Source organism: Alosa sapidissima, chromosome 1 (assembly GCF_018492685.1).
Source record: "Alosa sapidissima isolate fAloSap1 chromosome 1, fAloSap1.pri, whole genome shotgun sequence".
Classification (NCBI taxonomy): Eukaryota; Metazoa; Chordata; class Actinopteri; order Clupeiformes; family Clupeidae; genus Alosa; species Alosa sapidissima.
Window position 1 is genome coordinate 23,505,584 of NC_055957.1, and position 27,158 is coordinate 23,532,741.

The following is a 27,158-nucleotide window of genomic DNA, read 5'->3' on the forward strand; positions in this document are numbered from 1 at the left end:
GGCTAGAAAATACTGTCATATTATCTTTGTTGCAGTCTCCAGAATACTTGTCGATTATGTTAGGCCTAGGCTACTCCATGTGCTTTCATGTTACAAATACAGTAGCAACCCTGAAACTATTTGAAATTATCAGGGGTCATCTAGGATTTTGTCAGATAAAAGAAAAGGCAGTATGTTACAACATATCCACGAGGAAGCCTTTAATTAGCCTTTACTGGGATACTAATTAGTCAACAGGCTCATATACCCTACTCATAGGAATATTCACAATTGCAAATTTGAGGTGCTGCACTTTGCTCAGTGTGGGATTATAGCTACATTGAGCTAAATATTGTGAGGAAGTTAAGAAACAATAATTAAGCATATGCCTCCATGTGGTGTTAAATCTCATAGCCTTGGCCTACTACTAAAGCAGGAGACAGATGAAACCAAATAAGATAGGTTACTGGAGTTCAGAGGCTGCAGTGCAAACGCTTTGTTTACTTCTTGAGCGTTTATTTGACACGTGTCGATCAACTACAACTGGGATTTATGGTGACGTTGTGTGACGTCACGTGCAGAGAGCTAGAGAACAGGGGAAGGACGGGCAGAATGGCTACCCAGTGCCGTAGCTCGAAATGCACGGCAGAAAGAAAAGGGTTCCGGCGGGAACTCGATTCTTGGCGGCACAAGTTGATACATTGTGTGGGTAAGACTACACCTATTTAATACTGGTTTGTTTAAAAAATGTGCACCGATACGGTACGATGCATAGAACTTCGATCTTCTTTGCACCCGGCTGCTGTTTTGGCTTGGTTGCTAGATTGCTTGCTAGCTAGTTCTAGCGCATAGCCAATGAACGACTGAGCGTCAGTAGCGAGCTAGTTCTAGCTAAATTAACCTTAGCCAACCCAATTTCAAGCGTTGCTGCAATGATGAAGCTAGCACAGCTAGCTCACTTAGTATTTAAGCCTGTCCACTCTCCATTTTCTTTGTCCTGCTGACTCCTCGGGCTTCCAATAGGAAGTAACGTTAGTGCCGTTTATTTTCGAATCATTTTCTAGTGAATGCTTGTCATGTCAAGCGCGTTTATGTTAATCGGTGTTACTTAGCAAACTAATTTTAACGTAATGTTAACCGGTCAACAGTTTTCCAGGTGCAGTTTCCCTTGTTGTGTACAAACGGCAACTTAACCTAGCTAACATTTGCTTACTTCACGAATTGGATTTAGATGACATGGTTATCTAACTAGCACCGAACTAGCTGCTACACCGAAGCAAAAGCAATGTATCAACCCAGTCAGCCCACCTTACAAAGAGATATTGTAAGGGATAATAACAAACGCGGGATTGTCAACACCGTGCGAGGTGGAATTGAACAAACGTTAGCTAAGGTTGTTTTAACGTTAACGTTACTTGCCTTGATTAAGATTAGGGGATCAACCGCACTTGTAGCATTTTTGCAATTGGGTTAGAGCTACCCAACGTATCTTTATTCTCGATGTTTCAGTAAATTAAAAGTGAACTTGGATTGGATTGACACCCGTACAATTGAGCGGTACTTATCAACGTTAACATTGACCATGTTAACGTTAAGGTAACACATTGTCAATGTTTTTCGGTGTCGACTAACGTCAACAAGCATAATCTAAGCGGGTATTTGGGATTCACGTTTTAATTTCGGACTATGTTTGCACTTACATTACTGAAGTTTTTCTTCCGAGCTCATATAACGGGTTGGAGTTGTTTGGTTTAGACAAACGTCAGCCAACATGACATTAACTTAACAACGATTAACTTATTTTATTTATGTCGAAGGTCCGATATCAAGGTTTTAAAAGGCTTAAGTGATCATTAAAAACAATCGGTATTGTAGAATAATATTAACGTTAGCAGCAACTTAGATGTTTGGGGCATTGGCATAAAGGTAACGTTAGCATACATTCAAAGAAATGCAATATTGTACACTCAGAACGAAAAGGTTGTAGAAGCTACGCACTGGAAATATTTGTTATGCGTAGCCTGTTGAAATGTGATTTGCCGGCTGATCAAAAATAACTTGCCACTATACAATTCTAGGATTTGAAAGCATACTGGAAGGAATTTATGGACCACGGTTCCTCAGAGATCTCAGTATTTTTGAAGGTGAGTCTGTGTATCTGTGTGTGTGAATGGGTTTATTAAGCACTAAGCATATATTTTGTCCCATGTTCTCCGAAGAAATGCAGGCGTCTAGGCCTAGCCTTCTTCATATAACATTGTGTGATACTGTAGGCTACATTATTATGATGTGGCTTAAATAAAAGGGCACATTTTATATGTTCGTTTTGCTTTTTTTCAGACTGTGAACCAGATGCCGTTGATGATTGGTCAGAAGATGCAAGGTGTTCATTTTGCAATCTTCAGCTTGAAAAACTAAGTGTAAGTGAAAGTGTCACTTTGTTATTAAAAATACTGTTAATAACAATAATGTTAATAATTTCACTATTTGCCCTTTGATGATGATCATAGATATATGGCCTATACAACAGGACATATCAGTAACTATAGCATTTGAGACATAAAACAAGACAGTGGTATGTAATTGCACTATCCATTCGTTTTTCTCTTAAACAGGACCATAATCCCACAGTTGCCTCGCCTCAGTCTCCTCCCTGCCCAGACTCACCTCCACCTCAGGGCCAGTCAAACACTGAGAAAATCCAGTGCCAAGCAGACCGATTTCTCAACTCAGTCTTTTGCAAGAAAGGTACTTGTGTTAACATGCTGATATTAGTCAGAGTCTGGGTTGAGTTATTATTGAAATCGCTACTCCTCTACATGAATCAGTTTTGGCAAGCGAAAAACTAGATATTTAAGATAAGAAACATAATTATAAGTTACCTCTGTGTCTGCTTTTGTGTGTGTTTGCAATAGACTTTCCTCAGAGCTGTGATTCAAACATTCCCCATGTGGCTCAAGAGCTGATGAGGAAAATGATCCATCAGTTTGCCGTTGAGTATGCATCCAAGAGCCAGCAGGAGGGCAAGAATGGCTTCTCTGTGGACTCTGTTATCTCTGCACACTGCAGTCTCCCTGACCGGCCTGATGAGGATGGCCCCCTGGACCTCACCGTGAGCCGCAGCCACCTGGATATGGATCAAGGTAAGGGGAGGAAATGAGAATACCAAGATACTTTTAATGAAACATTGTAACATTAATAGTATATTCATAAGCTTCTTTGTAAACCTATACCTGATTATTGTATGGTTTAGACCAGTGAGTGAAAAGAAATGTTATTCAGGCCCTGGTCTTAACATGGTTTGTCAGCATGGAAAATTTGACCCTGGATTATCCCATGTATACATAAGATCACATGCCACAAATATGGCTAAATTCCAATTTGCAGTGTAGCAATTGCATTCACGGCAAACCAATATGAATCCAAGCTAATTGATGAAGTTTTATTTGTGGTCTTATCTTTTGAGCTTCAAAATCTTTTTTGACAGGGGCTTTGATTTAGACAAGATGCACACAAAGGATAATTTAAACTAAAAACAAAATATTATCCTTATTTGCTCACTTCAATGAGTATGTTTAGCCCATCAGACTTGTCAGTACATCTAGAATATCATTAATTAACTAGAAAACGCAATTCCAGGGAATTACCAGTGCATGAAAATGCAAAACATATTGTGTGAAATATATTGTTAAAACAGATGAGGTGCTAATTGGCAACCAACATGATGAGATTTAATATAGTTGAAATGACTGAACTAGGTAGATGAGGTTTAATATAGTTGGAATGACTGAACAGATAGGTGGATAGTTTAAAAGGTTAAATTATTTGCTAGCTAGACGAGGTTTAATATAGTTGGAATGACTGGACAGTTAAATAGGTGGATAGTTTAAATGGTTAAATTATTTGCTAGGTAGATGAGGTTTAATAGTTGGAATGACTGAATGCTTTCATTCAGAAGAAGAAGAAGCCTAGGAAGAACAGTACAGTGCATTTTCATGCACTGTAACGAGTAGGGAGCTGGGTTGCAGTCCACATAGTGGTTGCTAGGCAGTGCTGTAAGCATTGGTGTCCGTTCCTTTGATAGGTCGGTATGCCCTAAATGTGTTCTCTCTTTTCTCCGCGTCAGTTAATTAAGGCCTGCTTTTATATGTTAAGTGTAGCATTACTTTTGCAATTGGCTGCTTACAAAGACCCATCCTTCATGGCATATTCCCCATGTACATGAAGACCGATTGACAGGAAGTCAGAGAAGCTTCCTGATTTGCTCTGGTCATATTATTGTTGCTCACTGTTCTGAATGTACAGTACATTATGTCTTCAGATAACTGTGCCTACAGACAATCACGGTGTAAAATAGTTTGTACATGATTGAAAAAATTGCAGTATCCAGCACCTTGTGAAGGCAGACCTTAAAGTAGATGCGCAAATTTAGCCTTGTGCTCTGTGAACTGCTTTGAGACAATGGTTGCGAGTTTGACGGCGTTATTTGCCGACAGTGCAGGTGCATCGTGGCCAGAGCGAAGTCAAACGCACAAAGTGAGCAGAGTCAGGCCGAAGTTAATTAATAATAGATAGATAAATCGATTAGAATTTAACACTGGTTGCATGTGATTGGTTTATTTAATTTCACTGTACCGGAGAGGTCTCGTCTTGACGTAGCTTCCCACTACCTATATCGTCGCCAAACTCGGGGCCCCTCGTCTGTTAATGGCACTGTATAAATGAAGACAATTTAATTGAATTCAAATTGCATATTTTCATCCCAAGCAGATGGCGTTCTTGATCTCTCAAGAAAGAAAACAGGTGGCTCATCAAGTGCATCCTCTCCAAAAGCCTCAGGGTGAGTACATGTCCCTTTCTACTACTTCATACTCAACTGTAAATGTCCCTTTGCACTATCCTGTGTACAAGGTCAGCCCAGAATCATAAAATGTGTTCTGTCTGAGGCCTGTGGAATCACTGGAATCTCCAGTGCCATGTATTATGTCTGCTTTGAAATGGTTGGTGTTGAATGCACCGTTGGATTACATTTCATCATATTGGCAACTATGTTTGAGAAAGTCAAAGCTACCGTGCATTTTTTTGCATTTTGACTGATTATTGTGTTTCTTGCGTAGAGTAGCTAACATAAAATGTAATCCAAATTTTGGAATTGACCTCTATACACCAACGTTTAGATGTAGGGTTAAATTGTAGCTTTGAAGGGTTTTTATTGTTTGTTTGATTCTTCTGCTGCACTGCAAAGGGTTGACTCTTTTATTGCTTGTTCGGAGGTAACGTCACATTTGTTAGCAGTACAGGACTCATGAATCTGTACAGCTCACTGAATTTATTTTCGTTTATTAATTTCTTTATTGTCATACTGATGTATGTACGCACTCGCCACTATTTTCAAACAAAATAACCTTGACAGAGATAGGAGCCTTACCACGCAGCTTTTCACACTGCTGCCCCTCTTCCAAAGATACTGGAAGTGCGACCGTATTGTAGAAGTTTGTGTTTCATTACACAATTGACAAGAAACTATCCTTCCAGGAAGTATCGTTTGCATCCTTTTAATTTAAAAAACGATCTGAACAAAAATAAATTAAGCCCCACAACTCAGAGCAGACCAGTGGGAAGCAGTGATGTTACCCCCAAAAATTGGGCAAGGCATAAAGGAGTGGACCCTGAGTGCGAGTCTTGTCATTCGTCAGCTCATCATACCCCCCCTCCGTTTCCTTCCATCCACCCTCTCCCCCTCCTTAGGAGACTGCAGAGAGAGAGAGAGGACTATTTGGAACGCAGCTCTGAGTTTTCAGAGGGTCTGCTCTCAAAGGCTTTGAAAGATGTTCAGTCAGGATCACTGGATATTCAAAAAGCAGCCATACTTTACGGGATACCTCAGAGAACCTTGCTTCTTCAGCTGGAGGCCTTAGCATATGAAGGAACAGGAGTGTTTCGCAGCATTGGCCAGGACAGCTGCTTAGACGGGGCCATGTGGCAGAGCCGGGAAGCTCGCCTGGTGCTTCAGCGAGTAGCGGCATGGGCGCGCGCCCAGTCCACCCGCACCGATCTGGGCAAAATATCAGCGGAGACGGCAGAGTTCCGCCTCCCTGCGGCTACCTCCTACCTACATCAGCTCACTCTGCAGAAAATGGTCAGTCAGCTGCGAGACAAGAATGAGAGCTTGTTTGTCACCGACACTCCTACGCCTCCGAACAGCCCCGCAGCCTTGCAAATCAAAATCCCTCAGGTGCGCCACGGAGTCCAGCCCAAGCACCAAGTGGACGTAGCGGATGCCATGTACCAGGCCTCCAAAGCCTCATCCACTGCCGACGGCTCTGCCATGTACCACAAGCTCAAGGTCATCCTGCCCAAGCAGACCCACCTGGAGTACCCCCCGGCGCTGCTCCAGTCGGGGATGGAGTCCTGCCTGCTCCAGGCTGACCTGCCCCCCACCCTCTGCCTCCAGAGCAGCCGCAACGCCAAGAGTGCAGGCGGCTCAGAGGACGCAGAGGACGGGGGCGATCGGCGGGACAAGCAGCCACGGAAGAAGCGCGGCCGCTACCGGCAGTACGACCACGACATCCTGGAAGAGGCCATTACCATGGTGATGTCCGGGAAGATGAGTGTGTCGAAAGCACAAGGAGTCTATGGAGTACCTCACAGCACCCTGGAGTACAAAGTGAAGGAGCGGACGGGGACGCTGAAAACCCCGCCCAAAAAGAAGCTCAGGTCACTGGAGCAGGGCCAGACGGGTGCAGCCAATTCAGGGACGACGGCCGCCTCCAGACACTTCTGAAAACGCGCAGTTCCTCAAGTCACACTTGAAACACTTGAAATGTTCAAACTTCTACAGCTTATATGCTTACATGAAAAACAAGAGTCACAACACTTAGTACACAAGTCTATTCAGGGTTTTCACTGTGGAATTGAATCTATATATACACGCAACTATGAGTAAACACTGTTAACATTTTATTTCTTTCAGTTGTAGCTTTTGCATTTTAAGTCTGGACATATTTAGGATCCTCTGTAACTTAAGCTTCCTGGAGCATTAATGATTGTCATGTGCAGCTTATACATTGGGTAACCATATAGCTCTTAAACTGAAGACTTAAAGTCAGTGTTGATGGTTATCATGGACCTAATGGCAGTTTTAATTCAGAGCAGGAATTAGGGTAGGGAAGAGCATTTAATGCCAGTTGTCCAGCCATTTCTTATTTCTAGTTTAGTAGTCAGATTCCTGTAAGCTGAAATGTCAGAAATATTTGTGGTTTTTAAGTAGCAAAAGAGAACCCAACATTTTAAAGATTTTTACAGGTTTACTTTAAGGAAAACAGACCCAGGTGTCTTTTAATATTACTCGTCCATACTTGTTTCATCACATTTCATTTTGTAAAATATACACTAGCAAAGGTTGGAATGCATCATGGCGCATGTTTGAAATGTGCACAGATCTTTAAAAAAAATGACAGAGCTTGAGAATGGTAAGGTCTTGTGAATGTGAGCTGTTTTAAAAAGAATCTATTATAAAGGCATATTTATGACTTTTTTTTTTTTTTTTTTTTTTTTTTTTTTTTTTTCTCTTCTGCACTCTTCTACTGCTAACCTCACTGAGCTACCACTCCGCTGCTTGAATTTAAATGTCTATGTAAAATGTATCTTTATTCATAACAGTGCTTTTTCTCTGTATAAACGGGCACCATTGCATTATCTATCTGCTGTAACCAAAATAACAGTTCAGGGTCGCATCACACATCATCACAACGCTGCTTTAGTCTCTTTTCAGGAGATGTCTGTATGTCTTTTCTCTTTTGCTAATGCAGTTTTTTTTTTTCTCTCTCTGTCTTTCTCTTCTAATAGAAAGTTTTACTAAAACATTATGATTGCAGGAAATGCGCTTGGGGGCCTTCGGCGCCTAAGTGTGTCTTTTTACTTATTCTTTTTTGTATTAGCTGTGAACCATTCACTGTATATGCCACAGAAATCAAGTATCGCATGGACCTGAAATGACTATAGATGCAACGCAGTTGAATTGAAATGAAGGATGATGAGATTAGTCTGATGTGCGTCAAGAGTTTTTCTGACGCTCTCGTTGAAGTGTTTGTCGTAGTATTGTGAATTTTGTATGTTTCAATGTTGCTGTCTTTTTCTCTCTTTCTGGAAAAAATACTCTGATTCTATAGCATTTTAATCTATAAATAACTGAATGTTCTCTCAAATTTTCATAACAAAACAGTGCCTGTCTTTACAATCACTACTCAGCCATGTAGTGCAACTTTATGGGAGCTATCAGCAATGGATTACTCTATATTGTATGAGTATTACTGTATTGCTTCTTGGAGAAACGAGTAATAGTGTACCGACACAACCTCTGTCTTTTATTTTCCCTGCGGAAATAGTCCTCATATACCGGTGACAGCCTTTTTTTCTTTCTCTGGTTTTAGTTTATTTTACTGATGCAGGTATATAAAAAAAAAAACTACTTATTGGTAATCAGTTATTTATGCATAAGTCAATTGCACTATAATGACTAAATTATTTATGTTCTGTAATTGGTATATCTAAATGTTTTGTGTTGTGAGTGTTGATTATTTATTAATTTATCGTGGTCAGAATCTGTGAAACTTTTTCAGTTATGGTAACTTGTATGGAAGCACTTTGATGCTCTTGCACATCAAAAACGTGACGTGTTTTACTGCAATTGCATGCATAGCTGATTTTTAAATGTTTCCCAATGAAATTTTAATTTTTATTTCCCCATGATTTGCTCCTATGCTCTTACATTATTTAACTATTTGAAAGATTTGCCCCTTGCTTTAATATGGTGAGCTCTAAAGAGTCACTTAAAAGTTCCCTGATAATAATTTATGTCTGTCAACCAAAATCATTTCATGTGACGTGGCAAATTATTACTTCATGAGTCTTTTATTCTCTTGATTGTTTTTAATATTTCCAATTCAGGGCTAATCAGGAAAAAGTTTGTAAAGTTTGATGGTGTTCTAGACTGTCCTCTTTCCAACACTGAACCCAGTCGGATCGCATATTACCTCTCTTTAGACACTCCATTAATAAAGCAAATGTTTTCTATTCATTCTTATCCTACTGAACTCCTTTTTGCTAAATTGGTTAATGTTTTAGTGGTAAATGTTTTTGTAAGATTGAAATTTACTTTGAAGTTTTTAGGATGTGTTGCTCGCAAAATTGACATTATTTTCCTTGTGTTAAATCCCCTATGCCCTGTTTTGTAGATGATTGAGCAGTTTGTAAAACTTGAAGTCAGTGGATATACCATCTAAGAAACATTGTTGATTTTGAGTTAAGCGTTGCAACAATCTTTATCCTCTGCCTTCTGCAACTTGTCAATAAAAGAAAAAAGGTTCAAAAAAGGATTCAACCAACTGTCTCATTTGTTGTACAATCATGTATTTAGAATAATGGATGAATTTATTTGTACATACATTTACAATTATAGATAGACCATCAGTTCACCAACATGTCTTTGAACTTCCAAAAACATTCAATTTTAAAAATGATGGTCTAGCTACAATTTGTATATTGTACATACAATATTTATGATTACATTTTCTGCACATGCAGAGATGCTTTAGAGAGGACCCTGATCAGAGAGAAAAATAATGGTTGTTTTGGGTTGTAATTCCATTCCATTAAGTAGTGATTACAAAATAATGATTTGAAAATGGTTATTGTAGACTAAGATAATAAGACTAGTGGAGAAAATGGTAAGATTTTCTTTTTTTTTGTCTAAGTTTCACAATTAATAATAAATGTGTAACAGTGTACCTTACTCTTATCTATATAGCTCCATGAAGACACATGAAGATAAAGTCCAAGAAGTAGAGAACACGGACACATCTTGGATAAAATCTGAAGACAGAAGCACAATATTGGAAATGGTCCTGTCATCTCTGTGCTCCTACCACAAAAGACTTCTCTCCTGCATCCTGAAGTTTGTGTATGAAGACTACATGGTGTCATTGGGCTTGAGGGACCCCCACCGACGGACTCCCTCTTCAGAATCTATGTGTTGCCCCAATGGGAGGAAAGTGTGTGAGGGGGGAGGTGGTTGTGCCTGCTGCCTGCGGTCCTGCCAACTCACCACATGTCCTGTTACTTCCGTCTGCGTCTGTCTCAAAAATCTTCATGGCCTATCCTGTCCAAGTGTCACACTCAGCTGCATCAAAAAGGTCTGCACTTCCTGTGCAGTTTGTCACAGCCATCATGAGACACTGTCGTGCACATACCAAGCTTGCAGAGATCACTCCTGTTTTACACATATCAAGACCATGGGAAGCATGGCCACACAAACAAGACATCTGCCAGTACCCCTCAACATCCAAGAAGGTCGTCGCAGTCCATCTCCTCCTCCACTTTCGCCGAAGCCCATGGACACGGATTTGAAAATGACCGAAAGCCACTTTCTAAACCAAACTTTGGAGTGCAAGCCCATTTGTATGCAGCCACCTTTTCTAGAGGAAGAAACAAATGATTTCTTACATTCAGTCAAAACTGACCAGGCAGCTGTCTGTATGGATGATGAGCTTCAGTTGGACCTTAAAGGTGATATAAAGAAGCCTTTAGAAGAGCATGGCTCTTTAATGGGAGATTTAATTGACAGAATCACAGAAAAGCTCAAGTCCATCACACCACAAGAAGAAGAAAATGTAATGTCAGGTAGTCAGAGTCCTGAGTCCAAAGATGATGTCCACTTAAAAGAGATCATAACAACGGTGTTACATAGTAGTAAGGAAAATGATTATGACCTGGACGAGCTTCTTCAACAACATGAAAGTAACAAAAGCAGATCCCCTCAGACACGCTCACGCAGTAGACAAGAAACCCTTGCTGCCATGTCCATTTCTCCAGATCAACCATCAGTACGCAGACAGAATTTACAGATCAAAATGGATATCGCTAGACTTACCCCGCCTGTCTGCAAGAGACGACTTAGCATGCAAAAAAAGAAACCTGCTCAGAGCGCCCAGTGTAACCCGGCACCCCTCTCACACTCAGAAATGCAGTTCCCTCCCAGGTTAGAGGTTGAAGTCCCAAAGGAAACAGACCAGCAGATGCAGGAAACTACTCAAGACAATCATGCCCCAATGAAACCAGACATAGATATTTGTGATCATGCAACAGAGAGACACAATTATGAAGAAAAGGAATCCCCTCCCAGTGAAATTGAGTTGTGTAAACAGAGCACAGGAACAAAACAGAAAAAGAGCAGAGATGAGTTAAAATATCTCCCCAAGATTGATACTGCTGAACCTACCAGATCAAGACGAAATATAGTTCCTCCTCAGCGTTTCTCCTCATACGTTACAGAACCCAGACAGATGTACTTTGCAGCATGTTTTTCTGAGAATATTTTCATCCGCAGAACACCTAAAGACAATGCACTCAAAAAAGTTAGCTCCACTGCAGAGCTTCAAGAAAATACTTCAAGAAAAATTACAGACCAGGAAGTCTCTTCTCCAAAATCTGGCACTGAAAATCGTCCCAATGTTAAACTTTCTTCAGACAATGAATTGACCGCAACAACTCCCCCAATCAAACAACTGCAGCATTTCCCAGAGCAGAAAGAAACAAAACATAGCTGTCCCTCACAGACTTCAGAAACTGAAGAAGCTGGTGGTCCAAACCTGACTAGACCCTCGAGAAAGTGTAAAACCTTGTTTAACAGAAGTCCAGAAAAACAGCCCTCGATCGTACAGACAGAAAGTCCAGAAAAAGATGTATCTGCAGATGACAGCATAGACGTAAATGCAGATGAACTGAATACTAAGTCCCAGAAGTGCCCCTCAGCAATCCAATATACAAGTCCAATAAAACTAATGTTTGTGTCACCAGTTATTGGAGAGGAAGGGTTACGATATACCCTAAAATCTGCGACAGCGGGTCACTTAAAAGGAGAAGTATTTGATCCCTGTGAGGAATCATCATGGGGGAGGCCTAATGGGGTCACTGAGAACACCCAGGACATAGTCTATCAAAGCGCATCTCCCAAACCTGTTGAAAACGAAAGAGATAAAAATACGTCTCCAAAAAGTATTCTGGCTTCTGATATAGCTACTCTGTCTGCCCCATCTAACACTGAGGCCCACAACAGGGAAGTAACCCCTGTGAAGAGACGACCTGGTCGCCCCAAAAAATTAGGGCCTCAAATCCAAAAGCCAGCCAAGAGACCCATTGGTAGACCACCTAAACGTAAAATGTTAGACCCTGGTGGAGTTATTTCTACAGATGCAGACAAATCAGTGAAGGACAAAACCATTGCCACTTCCTGTGATGAGGAGAGTTCCAGTAAAAATCTTAAAATAACTGTTGTCTATGGGAGATCACGCCGGAGTAGAAGATTGGTGTCTGAGAGTCATGTGCAGACAGAGCATGTGAATGAAGCTTTCCATTTCGGAAAACACAGTGATGACTCCACAAAGAACCTGTTTATTGATAGTGTGGAGAAGAATGGCATAGATGCTGATTCCCTTACTGAAATGCCCATAGACCAAGAGGAATTAAACTTTGTCAGGCCAGTAAAGGAAAGAAAATGCATGCCCCATTCAAGCAGTCATATAAAATGTCAAAAGCAGAATAGCACCATGGCTATTCGAAAGCCAGGGAGACCACCAAAGGTGAAAATTTCAGGTATTTCTGTCACTGTTACCACAGTGTCCCCAAGGCAACGGAAGATCCACATGAACAGAGAGATGAAAGAGTCCCCCCCTAGGAGAAGATCTCTTTTCTCGGAGTACAATACTCCCAAACAGCCAAAGAAAATCATAGAGAAGGGTGAACAGCGTAAAGAGATTGTTGCCGTCTCTGGTCAAGAAAGTACTGAAGTAAAAGCGCCAGGGATAGCAGTTAGGCACTCTGTCAGAGAAAGAAAACCTTCCATCTACTTGCTACACTCAGTTGCCACCTCAAGATCCCTCAGTCACAGCAATGCACTGTTGCGTAGGTCTCGCAAGGTCCTCCTCAACAAAGCTAACAGTGAGAATAAGAAGCATGGAAATTTTAATGGAACCACAGAGGATGCACTCTCAATAAAGCCCCCAGTGAAAACAGTTGACAACCTGCAGGATTTGAGTCAGTTTTCTGCCGTCTCAGTGGACTCTATATTTACATCCAATGAGCCTTTAAAATGGTGGCCCACGTCAGCATCACCCAAAACCTTAAATGAAGAATTTGAGAGGAGGATAAAACTCATGTCCAACACTTGGATCTCGGGCCTAACAGAAACCAACAATGGCGATTTCAAAACAAGAATGTCTTCAAGGGCCAATGGCTCTAAGAAAATGCCTGTATCGGCTGTTCAGATGCTCTTTGAGAGGCACTATAACATGGACAAATTGTGTGCTTGGTTCATGCAGACAACAGAAACCCAGTCATTGGCAATTGTGAAAAAGACAAGTGCTAGAAATCCATATGAAATCATGCACTACAATCCCATGAGGGTCTCTAATAGAACCAATGTGTGTCCAAGTCCCCAAGCAGAAAGGCTGAGAAAACATGTGAAGAAATTTGCAAAGGTTTTCCCAAAGAGTCCCAAGATGCACCAGCAAGCACAGGAGATTATGTGCAATAGATTACAAGCAAAACACCTCCCCTTAAAAAGACTGCTGGGAAAAACATCTACTGGCACTCAAAATGAATGTGTAAAACCTGGAGAAACAACATGGGGGCAGTACAGAGCTACCCTGCACAGAGTAAGGTCAAAATTTAATACGAAGACTAGACGGCGATGTCACAGGAAGACACCATCTGATTCTGTGACAGAGAGTGAAGTGTCCTGTGTTCTCCAGCCTACAGTTGAGCAAGGATCTGCGCCTCCACAGACATTAGACACTTTAACCTCCCTTGATGAGAGAATGAACACCCCAGGAACCCTGACCAAGGAAGAGAGGATCAGCTCCAAAGCATGGAGTCCTGAATCACTGAAGGAGTGCAGGGTGTTCCTGAAAAAGATCAATTCCCCAGACAACGAACTGACTGCTGAAGAATGTAATATTTGCACAGTGGAGCCCTGCAATGTCTTGCCCTCTAGGTACAGCACAACGGCTGAGCACAAGGAGCTGGAGAGTGCAGACGCAGCAAAAGGGGGGAGGGCGAGGTGCCCCTCCAGTGAGCTGAAGTCACACTCATTCCAAAAAGAGTCGCAGATGTCAGACAGAGGAGTGAGAAGCGGCAAACACAAAAGTCTCAGTGCAAGTGCGTCACCACCTGCTAAAGCGGCACGACAATCCAGAAGCAGCAGGGGATTATCTGCAGCCAAGTGGGGTGACTTTGTGCTGGGTAATTACCTCTCTAAAACACTAATACAAGCTAATAGGGCACTGAATGGAAAGAGGGCTTGAGGTTAAGCAATGTTGTAAACCTATGATAAATTGTGTGTCTAGCAGTACTTGATATACTGCTTACTACAGTGGTTCCCAAATGAATAATGTTAGGTGCCCCCTTTGACAATTAGAGCAAACACCACAGTGCTTGCAAGATTGAGACACTCAGTAAGCACCCAATGCCCATCACACTTTTGAAAACATTGTTTATCCATTTAATTAAACAACTTAAATATTAGCAGTTAAACATTTTATTTAAGTTTTGCTCTGAGCTTAAAACTGATCAAACCTGGCAGGATCAAATTGTTTTACGATTGGCTATAACTCATTCTTGAATCGGATCACATTGCATGTCTTGAATTAATAACTGCTAGTTATTCCTTTTAACTTACAGGCTAAACAGCTGGTCCTGGCAGTTTTATAGAAGTACAAAGTAGGTATACACTCATCACCTAATAGGTCAATGGCAGGCTACTATGCTGTAAGAGCACTGCCATACATAATCATAAGAGTAGTTGGTTATTTTCATCATCCCCAAACCAGACCCCTCCACCCCTACCCACACTTTGGTAACCACTGGCTAACTAACTTTAGCCTGTAGAAAATAATCCATAAAAACCTGTTATAAATGACAAATGGAGGAAATGTTATATGTATACAAGTGAACTCAAGGGAATATAGAGATTCCTTACAAACACTAACATGTTTGATTGTTTTTCAGGGAGGGCCAAGTGAGAGGGAATCCCCATGGCTGTAAACCAGGTGCCTTCAGTAGTACTCACATGATGGTGAGCAGTAGGACACAGAACCTCAGAAAGCAAAATGTAGCATAACTTTTAAGTTGAAATATATCATGGTTGCACTATTTATATGTTTCATTGACCAGTTTCTTGTTTTTAAGTGTCCCTTTCTTTGTTCCAATTCTTTATTGCATTTTAGGTGTATGTATGTTTCATCTTAATTTTACAAGTAGCAACCCTCTCCTAGTAAATGGAAGATGGAAAATCAAGTTCACTTTTACTTGTATTTCATCACGCACAGTGAAAGTAGCAAATGAATGTAAATGAGCTCTGCTCAAGGTTGTCATTGTGCTGGGAATAATTAGGAGCATGTCCATCAGTCTCAGAAACACCACATGCCAATGAGATACTTTCCCTGGGCTTGGAAATGATTAAATATGTATATTATCTAGTTTGTCTGGCCTTTTCCGACCATTATGGAGCTGTTCGTAAAGGCTGTCACAGAGCATGCCCCTAAATAACAGTGATATTCATCCACGAAAATGTAGCCTATTAGTTGTGATCAAACCATCCCAAGTGTAGTATTTTTCCTCAGTGCAATTCTTTCACCCTTTTTGTTTCAAATTCAATACTTGTGACTTTATGTAATTCTAAAACCCCATACTTAAGACATGGAATGCCAATCATATGTTCTCAAATATAAAGCTTTATGTATGTAAAGTCTATGTACCTCCTTGTTGCTGTAAGAGTTGCCTACCTCTTGATTAAATCCACTGTAAAGTTCTTCACCCCGTGTAGGTTGATAGCTTCAGATCCTGTGTTAACTGGCACACATTTGTGGTAGAGATATGGTAAAACACCTTGTAAAAAAAACCTTTTTCCCTATGCTGGTGTAATCTGAGGAACTATGTTAACCATAATTACCTAACTAGTCTCATTTAGTCTGTGATGGTGCTTGTTCTCACTCACTGTCTCAAAGGTGCTCTGAACATTTTTTTTTTTAAGAAGGGGGACAATTTTTGTCATACGGTTAATTCTAACTATACTACAGCTGTACATGACTACAGCAGGTTCATCAAATATTTGCATTAAGTTGTCCAGGCCTTACTGCCACGAAGCGGGCATGCAGATGTTTTCACAGAGCTAGATAATGTCAAGGCTTAAATGTTCATTAAACATCAACTTTATCAACATAGTTAACACCAGTTTCCTGATCCTTTTGTTTTGTTCTTTTCCATAATGTTTCAAATTTATGTTACAGCTTCACAATCTGAAAACCAGTGTGTGATATAAATGTCTGAGGTTAGGGTTACCTCTGGTGTTACACTGAATTTTGTCAGTAATGCTCTTTAAAAGGGATGCATTAAGTGTTTTTGTCTTCTGTCAAATGTTCCCAAGTAAAGCCACTTTATTGTTTATACATTACATCTTGAAGTTTCTGGACTCCACTGTATGACAGTGTGAATGTGTCTTCACCGACACATGAACAGGTACCATGAGGTGCCACAGCACACCTCCACTGTCCACTGAGGTGATCCTTCAGGGTGCATGCTCTGGAACTACTGTCAGTCTGTGCATTACGGTTACGCATTAATTTAGCCCATTTACTCTTGAGATTGATATGGTTAGAATTCAGCTGTTGAAGTTGGATATCTTGGTGCTACATGGTGTATATAGCTGCAGACTTGTATTTTCTATATTAAGTGTTTTTATACTGACCTTGAAGTGATCTAAATGAAAACACTGTCATTAGGATAATAAATCATTCTTTTGAAGCTTGTGTTGAATTTATTTATTAACCAAATAAACATGGTTTAGAATTTAAACGTTTAATACACTGTATAGGGTTATTTGTGTGATATTAAAGGTTGTAGAAATTGTAAAGATATTTTTTTGTAAAGTAGGGCTCATTCTTCCTGCCAAAGAGCATTGTAACACCAAGACCACCTGACCAGTACAGTATGAAGCAAGTGCTAACAGGAAAAAGGTTATGTAAATGGGCTTGAAACCCAAGTTGTTAAACCTCACAGACAATATAGCTACGGAGTCTAACCAGAATCGGTCATCTATGACCCATTTGCTTCTTGGTCCAAGAGGGTGGCCAAGTCTTGCTTAGTCTTGTCTGCTACTGCAGCAGCAGCCGCCGCCTTCCCCCGACGGGTTGGTCTTTGAACCACAGGTGTGTCAGGGATATTTTCCCCATCACTGCAGAGGAACAAAGGAGATCCCAAAGGCTCTTAAGTCTGAACACATGACTAACACTGCACCTGACATCATAGACATGCAGACAAGGGAACACACAGCCAGCACAGCATGAACAGTTTCTTTGATGCAAGTGGTCCAGAACCCACCTTTCCTCTGAGGACTCCCGTGCTTTGCTGCCTTTCCTGGCCTTGGCAACTGCAGTTTTCTTCTGACCTCCTGTAAGAGAGTGTGAAGTTATCAGGCAATGATTATCACAGCACTCAAATGAAGAGTTATTGAAAAAAAAAAAAAAAAAAAAAAAAAAAATCACAAACCTCTCCTCGGCCTCTTGACACCGATATCTTCAACATCTGCACATAAAAAAAATACGAAGTAGTTAAGCCAAAGTTTTTTAACGTGTTGTGAATGCTTCAGTATGTCAGCATGCGGAGGCGGTCTAATCCACTGACCCCCTGCGTTCTCATCGAGAGCCTGCAGCGTGGTGTCCTGAGTTTTAGGATCCTTCTTCTGGTTACATTTCAGTCGACTGGTAATCTTCTCCAGCGCCCGAAGGCAGATCTTATCCTTTACCTCCTGCGAACGACCAAAGAACCCGGAGGGGATTGATGAATGAACAATCAAAGCTGTTATATTCAGCTGCTCATTTAAAATGTACCATCTATTCTTTTACAAACAGTCAGTATATGGCTTATTCATACAGTACTTTCAGATACATGTACTGACTGCATCAGATAGACTAAACTCTTTTGTTATGAGATTTAGCTAGCTGGTTAATAAAGTGCACTGCCATATCTTCTTTAGGGTTAGGCGATCAGCAGGATGTTTGAAGGATTCTTTGAAAACCTGAAAAGGCACATCATATGTTCTTTGTCCGCTCTGCATTCGCTCATGCCAACCTCTTGGATCTCCTGGAGGAGCAGCAACAGGTCTTTGGTGAGTGGGCCGTCCTCTGTGCTCAGTTGCAGGCAGCTCAGGCTCTTTGTGTAGAGGCGGACCTCCGGGGCCCGCGGGTCCCTCAGGATCTCATTACACAGACGCACTGCCAGGCTATCGTGAACTGACAATCCCTGAGAAGACAGGAGGAATGTAAAGAGAATAGAGGAAGAGCAAAAAAAAGCACGAGAGAACAAACAGAAATGCACATTACAGCATAATCGTCTTTTAAAGAGAGTGGGTAAAGCGCAATAAATGGGCTACATTTTTCAGCATTGCTATGTTGTATGCAGTTTTGAGGTCCAACCATCCAATGGCAATGCTACAGAACCTAATCTAAATCTAAGATTGTGCACATATATTTAAAGGTGATTAAAGATGCTTGAGCAAGACACATAATTCATAATTTCTTTAAAGTACCAACTTAACAAAACAGTAATGGGTCGGTAATGGTATGTTCAGGAAGATACACATTTGCAAAAAGTCGCTCAGCAGTCTTGCCACACAAGGTGCACTATTGATTTGGTCTCAATATTGATCTAAGTTGGTCACATATCTGCAGGCAGTCCTAGCGCCTCACCTGCAGGGCCACGTCTTTGTTTGGCCTGATGAGGACGCTGGAGCGGGTCAGCTCGGTCAGGAGCTCGGCTACATTGGAGACGTCCACCTCGGCCAGCGGAGAGGTGGCTGGTGCCTGGGTCAGCGTCCGGATGGTGGGCAGGAAGCTCTCCTCTATACACTCCTGGTGAGCTCTGAGTGGGTTAAACATACAACTCAGTATGCCAGCCAAACATGCACACAAGGCTGATAGCATTCAAAGGAATATACAGATGAAGGCTAATTATTTGTCTTCAGCATTTATTTTTAAGATTTTAAATCATGCACAAAAGAAAAAACAATATCAAGTTAATGAGATTGATGGCAGTTCTGAATACACCTCTGAAAATTGTGTACAGTGTACTGTACCTGCTCTCTCTGGCGTACAGCTGCAGGAAGACGCCCAGGCAGTGGCGCAGCTTGGTGTCGTCCTCTGTGACCGGGTTGTACCACAGCAGCACTAGGCGCGACAGCAGTTTGGGACTGCTGATTCGGCCACAGTACATCAGCTTAGCCAAGCCCTCAGCCACCTCAGTGCGCAACTCTACCACCTGAAACAGACAGATACAGAAAATGATCCGCACCCGCCTTAAAATTACACAGCCATCAAATGTAGCTGCAAGCAGCAATGAGGGGTCTAGGCAGGTCAGCCGGGCGTGGTCGCTATAGCAACAACTGTCTGTAGGCACTCACAACACGTTTCATGATAATTGGCCACATATGGGCTGAGGCGAGTTCACCTCCTACTTGCTTGCTTTGCTTTTCGGCTATAGTGGACAAGCGGTTTTGAGGGGAATTCTTTTTTAAAGATATCTGTAAAAAATAAGAGAGATCATCTGGTGAAGGTGGGACAAATTTGGGGATTGTGTCCACTGTCCACGTACCAAGTCTAATGTCAATAGAAATGTTGCTGACATATGACTTCACTTTCCGTTTGCCGCCAGATTAACAACTTCAAAGATCAATATGATAACTTTTGTGGGGTGTGCTACATTACATAAGACTTCATTTGTGGGCAGTAAGGTAGCGGTCATATAGGAGTTGTCAATTGTTTTTGTATTCCCCATAAATTTTCGGTCAACGATTCCAGGGTCACCGAAATACCAGGGAACATGAAACTTGGTAAGTATGTAGCCCCACTAGACTTTTATGAAAACTCTCACTCAGACAGTAGCACAAACACAGATACACCCCCCGCCCCCCCCAGACACAAACGAAAACACACACACACACACACACACACACACACACCCACGCAGAAGCACACATACATACAGAAGCAAACACACACTTGACATTTCTGGAATATTTTGTAATATCACAGTTTTGCTGGTAAAAAGGTGATACCTCACTGTCCAGGAAGTCTGTGAGCATCATAAGGATGCTCTGGACGGTGCTCTGGCCATCCTCCGACTCCACCTCTTCAGCTGGGCGGTTAGACTGCGAATCACTATCGTTGAGTGCATCCGTGTTCTGAGTAGGCTTGGCCGCAGGGCTCTGGCCGACTATGTCCAAGCCGTTGAGGAGCAGCTGGTCAATCAGAGCCTTCACAGCACTTATCCTGATCTTGGGCTCGTCCAGCTGACTGATCTGGAGGGAAGAGAGTTTCAGTCGCTCAGTGATGACAGCAGCAGCCCGAAAGATATACAAACCCACAGAGCTTACAGTATTAGAGCAGTTAGGCGTCTGGATACATGTGTAGCACAGACCTCATTTAAGTCAGTTTGCACGTGTGCACATTTTTTCGCAAATGCCGTGTGTCATGTGTAAATTGTATGTGTGTGTGTGTGTAAGTATTGTACCTGCAGTAAGAGCACCAGGTGCCTGTTGGCCAGGTCTTTGCTGTGGAGAGCACATGTGCCCAGACACACCACAGCCATGTTCCTCACCGCTGTGTTTGGATTGGCAATACCTGGCAGAACCTGAGGAGAGAAACACACAAGCCTGATTATTCAATCTGTATCAGGATATTCAATTTGCCGTGTGTGTGTGCGCGTGCGTGCGTGTACACACACCAGGGACTCTATTAGGGCATTGATGGAAGGGCGGATGCTTTTCTTGATGTTCATCTGCTTCATGAGCTCCACACACATGGTCAGACATTTGAGCAGGGTCTCAGGATCACTCTGATGACACAGAAGAGGGAAAACACAGTCAGACTTTACAAGTCAAACACAGAGCACATGAGCTACTCCATTTCATTTACCCATTAATTACAGTTAGCAATGTATTGTGTCTGAACCAACATTCTTTGTGTTACACACATGTATTTGAGCAGTGTGCCTGTTCAATAATACCAATGATCTTGTTAAATGGATGAAATATTACCTCTGGAGTAAAATTACCTGAACAAAACTGTTTTCACCATATAGTAAGGACTGGGCCCATGCGGCTGTGCTGTCTGAAAGTGAGGACTAATGCAAGACATATGCCTTTCTGTTATATTCACACACGTCATACCATCCTGCCTCAGCAGTTCCCATTCAGAGCTGACATACTTCCAACTTGACACTAGAAATCAAACCAGCTGACGCAAAAGCACCTCATGGATTTTACATTCCCAGCACTGCACCAGCTGCATGATTTCCCTCAGTGCGCTATGGAGCAGCTAATCAGAGGCAGAGGCCAAGGCGGCACAAGATCAGAGGCGAACACTACTGTTAGCTGCAGCGGCGCTTACCTGCAGGTCAGAGCGTGGCTGAGCATTCATTAGGAAAGAGCAGAGTCAGGCGTGGAGCAGTGCACCCCAGGCAGTGGAGATCAGCACAGCCTCCAGGCGCACACAGAAGCACTCAAAGGCTAGAATTAGGGCTTTGTAAGAATGATGGTTGGTAGTGCTAAAGACGCTTCTAATTTCAATGCACGCCCCCAACCCCCCGTTTCAATTTCTTAGCAAAAAAGCTCAGAAAACCTCAGCAGCAACTCAAGCTCAGTAATGGACAAAAAAATGCCAGTGGAGTGGTGTTATTGAAAGATGCACAGCAGGCTTTGACAGGGTGGGATAAGCAGGGCCTTGACTTGTACCTTCTCCACGCGGACTTCCTTCTCCTTGCTGTCGGGCTGGGCAGCCTCCGCCACTAGCTGAGCCCTGCGGGTCTCCAGCTCAGAGATGCGGTCCTTGAGTTCAGCAGCGTGGCTAAAGTCCTGGGCACTGATGCAGTCCTCTAGGGCCTGCTTGGCCTCCATGATGTGGACCTTCACCTCTGCCAGCTAGACAACAAGAGAGGGGGTGAAGGGGCAGGAGTGAGTTTGAGGGCAGAAATTGTGGACAAGACCACAATAAAATGGAAACAAGATGGTGTGGTGATGAAAATTAGTGCAAAGACATCATTACTGATTTGATATTCAAATAATCATCAAATCAAGTTTATTTATATAGCGCATTTCATACACAGAGGTCATTCAATGTGCTTTACATAAACAAAACTAAACAGTAATAGCAGATAGAAGCATAGACGGGCAACAGTCAAAGAAAAAGTAATCATAATTAAAAAAAAAAAAAAAAAAAGGTAAAATAATTTAAATATATTGATGATCAATTATTTATTTGATACTGATAGCTATGTGATCAAGAATAATTAGCAATTACAATTATAAACAATAATATAAAAGGTGAAATTACATTTCATCATTATAGCAGTGGGGTCTATGGCATATTGATTTCATACCTTGACTTGTTTCTTCCGGTTTTCATTCTCATCAATGGGTTCGTTGACATGTACTATGGGTTCACGCACCTCAGATATAATCTCAGCAATCTGGTGCAGATTAAGTTGGGGTTCAAGTGACGGTTAGTAAATGCAGTAAATGCCTTCATGCAGCAACAGAAACCTAAGCAACTATGGCCACTCAGGACAGAACGTAGGAAAGGAGCAGGCAACTCACCATCTCTATGCGCCGGTCATCGTCTTTCAGCACGTTCATGAGTTTCTCCACCAGCAGGGAGATCAGAGAGATGGGTGTGTTGGGCAGTACCAACATCTCCTGCAGAACTGCCAGCACCCGCTTCCTACACACACACACACCACAAGTTATCACAGTTAACATCACGGTCAAGAGATCAGACAGAAGAATCTGAGAGGCCGGGTGGGGTGGTGTGTGCTGACCGTCCGCCCTCCTCAGCTGTGTCCAGACAGCCGACTAGCAGGATGAGCTGCTTGCCGATGAACTCTCTGGTCAGGACCATCTCCAGCTGTGTGTCATCAGCCATCTGCTCCTCGCCCAGTATCGGGATGCGCTTCAAATAGCTACACACACACACACACACACACACACACACACACACTTCAGATCACTGTAGCCTGTCTGTGACTGTGGGACACTTGGGTGGCCCTTTACTATGGTGTACTGAAGAAGTGTGTTTGTGTGTAACAAGTTCATTGAAACAGGTGTTCAAATTTCAAATAATATACTTATAGTGTTTGACATTCAATAAAGATATTTATATTCCATGTACATATGCATGTCTTATAAAAGTTTGATACCCATAAAGGTACTCTGCAAATATGACAGCCTCTGGAACCAACTGCTCCAAGATCTCCTCTCCCTGGTCTCCTTTCTGCTTAACAAACTCGCAAAGCGCTCTCCAATACAGCACGTTCTCACAGGTCAAAGCATCCACTGGAATCAATTTCCTGTACACAGGCAGAACACACCGATTATATTACACAAAACACCTGCACAGACTTGCTCACATGACTGTGATTATACAATACGTGACACACAGATTTCATGACAGGACACAACAAAATGGCTAGACATCTCACAATTAGTATACTTTTGTCAACTTGTATTCCAATTTTTACTTCGTTGCCACCAGGGCCTTTTCACAAAGTAAGTAAATAGAAAACCAATTTTACACAAAAAGGGATTCTATTTTCCAAGGTACATCACTTTAGTCATTTAGGCTGAACGCCACAACCCAATCCTTAGCTGTCTCTTACCTGCCATCCAGGCTAACTCCACCCTGCAGGAGCTCCTCAAGGCTCTCGGCCCTGGAGAAGAGGGCATGGAGAACCTCAAAAGCAATCTCGGCACAGTTCTCCACATCCAGTCTGTGTAGGAGATCGAGAACCTTCCCGTCCAGCAGGCGCAACCATGCAGGAAGCAGGTTACATTTAACCACCTCCTTAACACACTCTGAGAATGCAAACACACAATACAGCAGTGAGCTTTCTCTGACCAGCGTGGAAACATGAGGTTTACGAGAGAACGCTCAGCATCACATTTGTGTAAGCTACCTGAGGAGTCATGTAGACCTTGCTGAAGCAGACTGACTCTCTGAGCAATGGTCAAAGCTCGCATATGCACCTTCTCTGCCAAGACCTGTAAAATAGGTCATAAACAAGCCGGTCAGCCTTAAAGAACAACATGGACACGTTCACACAAAAAGTCAACGGGAAATTTTTAAAAACAAAAACAAAATTAAAGCTCTCAAAACATGTACTGCCAAATCCCAGCAACCTGCGCCGTACCTCGTATGCCAGCTTTCGGACTTTCTCCTTCACGTCTCTAGTACGCTTCAGGATTTTAGGCAGCGAGATGGTAGAGGGAGCAATGCAGGACAGCACAGCACGCCGCACTTCAGGGTTGGAGTCGTTCTCAAGGATCAGCATGTAAGCTTGCCAGCCACAAAGAGAGAAACACAACCGTCAGCACAGAGGAAAACACTCCACAATATCAAATGCTGGTGGAGCACAGTAACACAGCCAGACTGCTCCAAGTGATTTACAGATAAGAAGTCAATCCTGATGGTGGTTCTTCTATTGGATGCAACCCTGTCTATGCAACCTTAGTTTTGTACCTTTCATAGTGGGGCAGTCTGGATTCTGGGGCTCCTGCAGCCTTGCCATGGCAAGCGCAGCCTGGATGCGGATGTTGGGGAATTTGTCTGTGACACGAATCAGCATGGTTTCGTGAATTCGATCAAAAAGGTCGTCGTCTATAAGGGCATTCTCTGACATGCTGCCCAAAAGCTTGTTGATGAGCTGACAGACACGGAAACGAACTGCATGACTGTTAGCATTGTGCGACTGAAAGAGACAAGAGAAGAGTAAGAGTTAGTCAATACATGCTGCGTGTTTATGAAACCTCTTACAGATAAGCATATAAATAAAGGAACTAGGTCATTATATACAAAACGAGTGATGTTGCACGTATATGCCACTGTAAAGTAATGTTTATAAAGTTGACATTGAATAAAAGCGTATGCTAAATATCTAAGTGACAGACTCTCAAGAGCAGGCACAGGAATCAAACCCAGCCCGATCAATTATCAGGCCATGACTAATATCACCGCTGTACCAAATCACATTATGAGATCAGAATTTCACCTCCAAGAGGAACGTGAACAGGAAGTTCAAGAATGGATTTTCTTCCTCTTCCTCCTCTTCTTCTTGTCCCTCACTGATAGTGGTCTCAAAACTGGTTGCAAACTTGGTGGCAAAATCAATCACATTCTCCACGGCTGGCTCCCGTTTGTACACGATCATGGCGTACTTCAGGTAATGGATGAACTCTTCGTGGAAGGCAGTTTTGTCTTCCAACTGTTGATACACATCAAATAGATTTTAAAGACTCACAGAAAAATAAAACCCAAAGGGGGACCATTCAAGAGAAGGCTACACACTACACTACTTCTTTAGTGTACATCCACGTGACTGTCCCACTTGTACTCACTTTGTTGTATCTGCTTTTCAAACTGGCAGCAAGCTTGGCCTTGTTGTTGTGAGCTTTTTGTGCCCGCTGAAAGGCCTCCTTTATCTCAATATCATTGTCGGCAGTCATGTTTGCCTTTCTGTGTAAAAAAAAAAAAAAAAAAATGCAATGCAGAATTACAGTGACATTGACTTGACAATGGATTTCCTAGTAGTAAAATTGTTGACTCTTTCGAACACGACATGCCGAAAAAAAGAATAATAGTATATAAGAATAAGCAAGTGAAATATAGACATAATAAGGACATGCAGGAATATCATAGTATTGTGTAAGCATTATGTGTGCTAGGGTAACGCTAAAATTAACGTTACTGAATCTGCTAGCAAAGGGCAGACATGCTTGTTAAAAATAGCAAAATCAACAGCGTTAAGTCTTCATTTAGTTTGATCTTCGCGAAGTAGAGCTATGCCATGAGTGTTGGACTTAATATTATTTTCGTCGGCGGCCAGGAAAAGCACATTTTAAAAGTTACCTTATTTTTCCAAGCCCCATCATAGAAAGTTACGTTACTCGATGCAACTAGTGTTACCCACAAGCTAAAATGGTTCATGGGAAGTGCATTTCAATTAACAGACTTAAGTGTATAACAATAATTATTCTCGATGAACACAAATGCTAAAATCTCAACTTGAATCACTGAATAATGAAAGATCAATGTTTGTGACCTATTCTAGCATTAAGCCAAGGAACGTAGCGAGCAGCGCTAACGCTGGACAACACAAACATAGATTTTCAATACATAATGGCAACTGGGCCTATCGCCAAATACTGCCAATATTAGACATGTACATTTTTTATTGAAGGTAGCAATAGTTATTGATCGCTAGATAACGTTAGCAAATATCTACGATAAAGATGTACGACAGATAAGATAAATGCTAAATTAACGTTACTATCGATAGCTTCTAGCTTCTACCCAAGCTACGCCCCACAGTTCAGACAACAGCAAAAACAACGACCTTTAGTACGAATTTGTTGAGTAATCTGTTCCTGCCTTTTAAGCAAAACTGCTTGTCTTACTCGATGCTTTATTCACTATCATTCTTACTTTAGCGATGTCCTTCTGTCCTAAAATATTCCGAGACTCCTTAGTAGGAATATCCTATCCGCCAGTTTTTAAATTGTCTTCTTCACCTTTCTTCAACGGTTAGCAATGATTTTTTTTTTTGCAATACCGCCCCCAACTGGCTTGGTGTTAAATAGCCAATGCGGATGAAGTGTTCACAAGCCCACATGACGAAATAATTTATACACATTTAAATACCGATACTCTTTCTGATAGTCATTTTGTATTCAACTATAGGGTTGCAATTCAAGGTTTCTCTGATTGAAAGTAGATTTCTAGATCTATAAGAAAAGTGTAGCCTACATATCATTCCATCACACCACCTATATACACACGTCTGTCAATAAAATATGTGATTAGTTCATTCTGGCAAAGTTGTTTGGTGTAAGGTGGCCATTACTTTGTTAACTCTGTTCTGCCATAATTTTCATCCTGAGAATTTCTCAATTTGCGCGAACAGCTGTGGGGCGTGGTTTTGTCCGTGCGTCCCTCGCCCCTTGCTTTCCAGACCTATCAACGACGATAAATAACTTTTTGCCAACCAATGAACAGTTAAAAGATTTGACCGCGTGACGCTGT

The 27,158-nt window shown here is 41.9% G+C and overlaps 2 protein-coding genes across 10 annotated transcripts; one reads left to right on the forward strand and one right to left on the reverse strand.

The window, feature by feature from the left end:
- Nucleotides 1-572: 572 nt before the first annotated feature.
- Nucleotides 573-16,836, forward strand: lcorl (ligand dependent nuclear receptor corepressor-like). 6 transcript variants are annotated; one of them, XM_042096526.1, is made up of 9 exons: nucleotides 573-688; nucleotides 2,058-2,123; nucleotides 2,320-2,399; nucleotides 2,595-2,727; nucleotides 2,895-3,122; nucleotides 4,747-4,819; nucleotides 9,788-14,277; nucleotides 14,716-14,754; nucleotides 15,043-15,137. In XM_042096526.1, exons 1-8 carry the CDS (start codon nucleotides 592-594, stop codon nucleotides 14,718-14,720), a joined length of 5,172 nt encoding a protein of 1,723 aa, XP_041952460.1. In that variant the 5' UTR covers nucleotides 573-591; the 3' UTR covers nucleotides 14,721-14,754; nucleotides 15,043-15,137. The 6 variants fall into 6 exon arrangements, with proteins under 6 accessions (XP_041952460.1, XP_041952374.1, XP_041952233.1 ...); XM_042096440.1 differs by lacking the exon at nucleotides 14,716-14,754 and having other exon boundaries at nucleotides 15,043-16,836; XM_042096299.1 differs by lacking the exons at nucleotides 14,716-14,754; nucleotides 15,043-15,137 and having other exon boundaries at nucleotides 9,788-14,708.
- Nucleotides 16,837-16,838: 2 nt separating this feature from the next.
- ncapg (non-SMC condensin I complex, subunit G) lies at nucleotides 16,839-26,675 on the reverse strand. Of its 4 annotated transcripts, none has more exons than XM_042096648.1 (23): nucleotides 26,562-26,675; nucleotides 25,475-25,592; nucleotides 25,129-25,341; nucleotides 24,600-24,828; nucleotides 24,271-24,416; nucleotides 24,037-24,121; nucleotides 23,740-23,935; nucleotides 23,281-23,430; nucleotides 22,903-23,043; nucleotides 22,682-22,805; nucleotides 22,465-22,554; nucleotides 21,821-22,006; nucleotides 21,142-21,210; nucleotides 20,812-20,922; nucleotides 20,599-20,718; nucleotides 20,144-20,386; nucleotides 19,166-19,347; nucleotides 18,780-18,951; nucleotides 18,163-18,333; nucleotides 17,716-17,839; nucleotides 17,581-17,616; nucleotides 17,413-17,482; nucleotides 16,839-17,266 (listed from the first exon to the last, which is right to left on the reverse strand). In XM_042096648.1, the coding sequence occupies exons 2-23, from the start codon at nucleotides 25,580-25,582 to the stop codon at nucleotides 17,128-17,130; spliced, it is 3,105 nt and encodes a 1,034-aa protein (XP_041952582.1). In that variant the 5' UTR covers nucleotides 25,583-25,592; nucleotides 26,562-26,675; the 3' UTR covers nucleotides 16,839-17,127. The 4 variants fall into 4 exon arrangements, with proteins under 4 accessions (XP_041952582.1, XP_041952591.1, XP_041952661.1 ...); XM_042096657.1 differs by having other exon boundaries at nucleotides 26,473-26,663; XM_042096727.1 differs by lacking the exon at nucleotides 26,562-26,675 and adding an exon at nucleotides 26,508-26,526.
- Nucleotides 26,676-27,158: the final 483 nt, after the last annotated feature.

What these genes read in the sequence shown, in the direction of transcription:
- lcorl (XM_042096299.1), top strand. Translation starts at nt 592, where the DNA reads ATGGCTACCCAGTGCCGTAGCTCGAAATGCACGGCAGAAAGAAAAGGG. An exon ending in AGATCTCAGTATTTTTGAAG is followed by an intron (nt 2,124 to 2,319) that starts GTGAGTCTGTGT and finishes GCTTTTTTTCAG; the next exon opens with ACTGTGAACCAGATGCCGTT. An exon ending in CCACCTGGATATGGATCAAG is followed by an intron (nt 3,123 to 4,746) that starts GTAAGGGGAGGA and finishes TTTCATCCCAAG; the next exon opens with CAGATGGCGTTCTTGATCTC.
- ncapg (XM_042096648.1), bottom strand. Translation starts at nt 25,582, where the DNA reads ATGACTGCCGACAATGATATTGAGATAAAGGAGGCCTTTCAGCGGGCA. An exon ending in TTTGCAGAGTACCTTTATGG is followed by an intron (nt 23,044 to 23,280) that starts GTATCAAACTTT and finishes GTGTGTGTGTAG; the next exon opens with CTATTTGAAGCGCATCCCGA. An exon ending in ACCTGGTGCTCTTACTGCAG is followed by an intron (nt 20,387 to 20,598) that starts GTACAATACTTA and finishes TCTTCCCTCCAG; the next exon opens with ATCAGTCAGCTGGACGAGCC.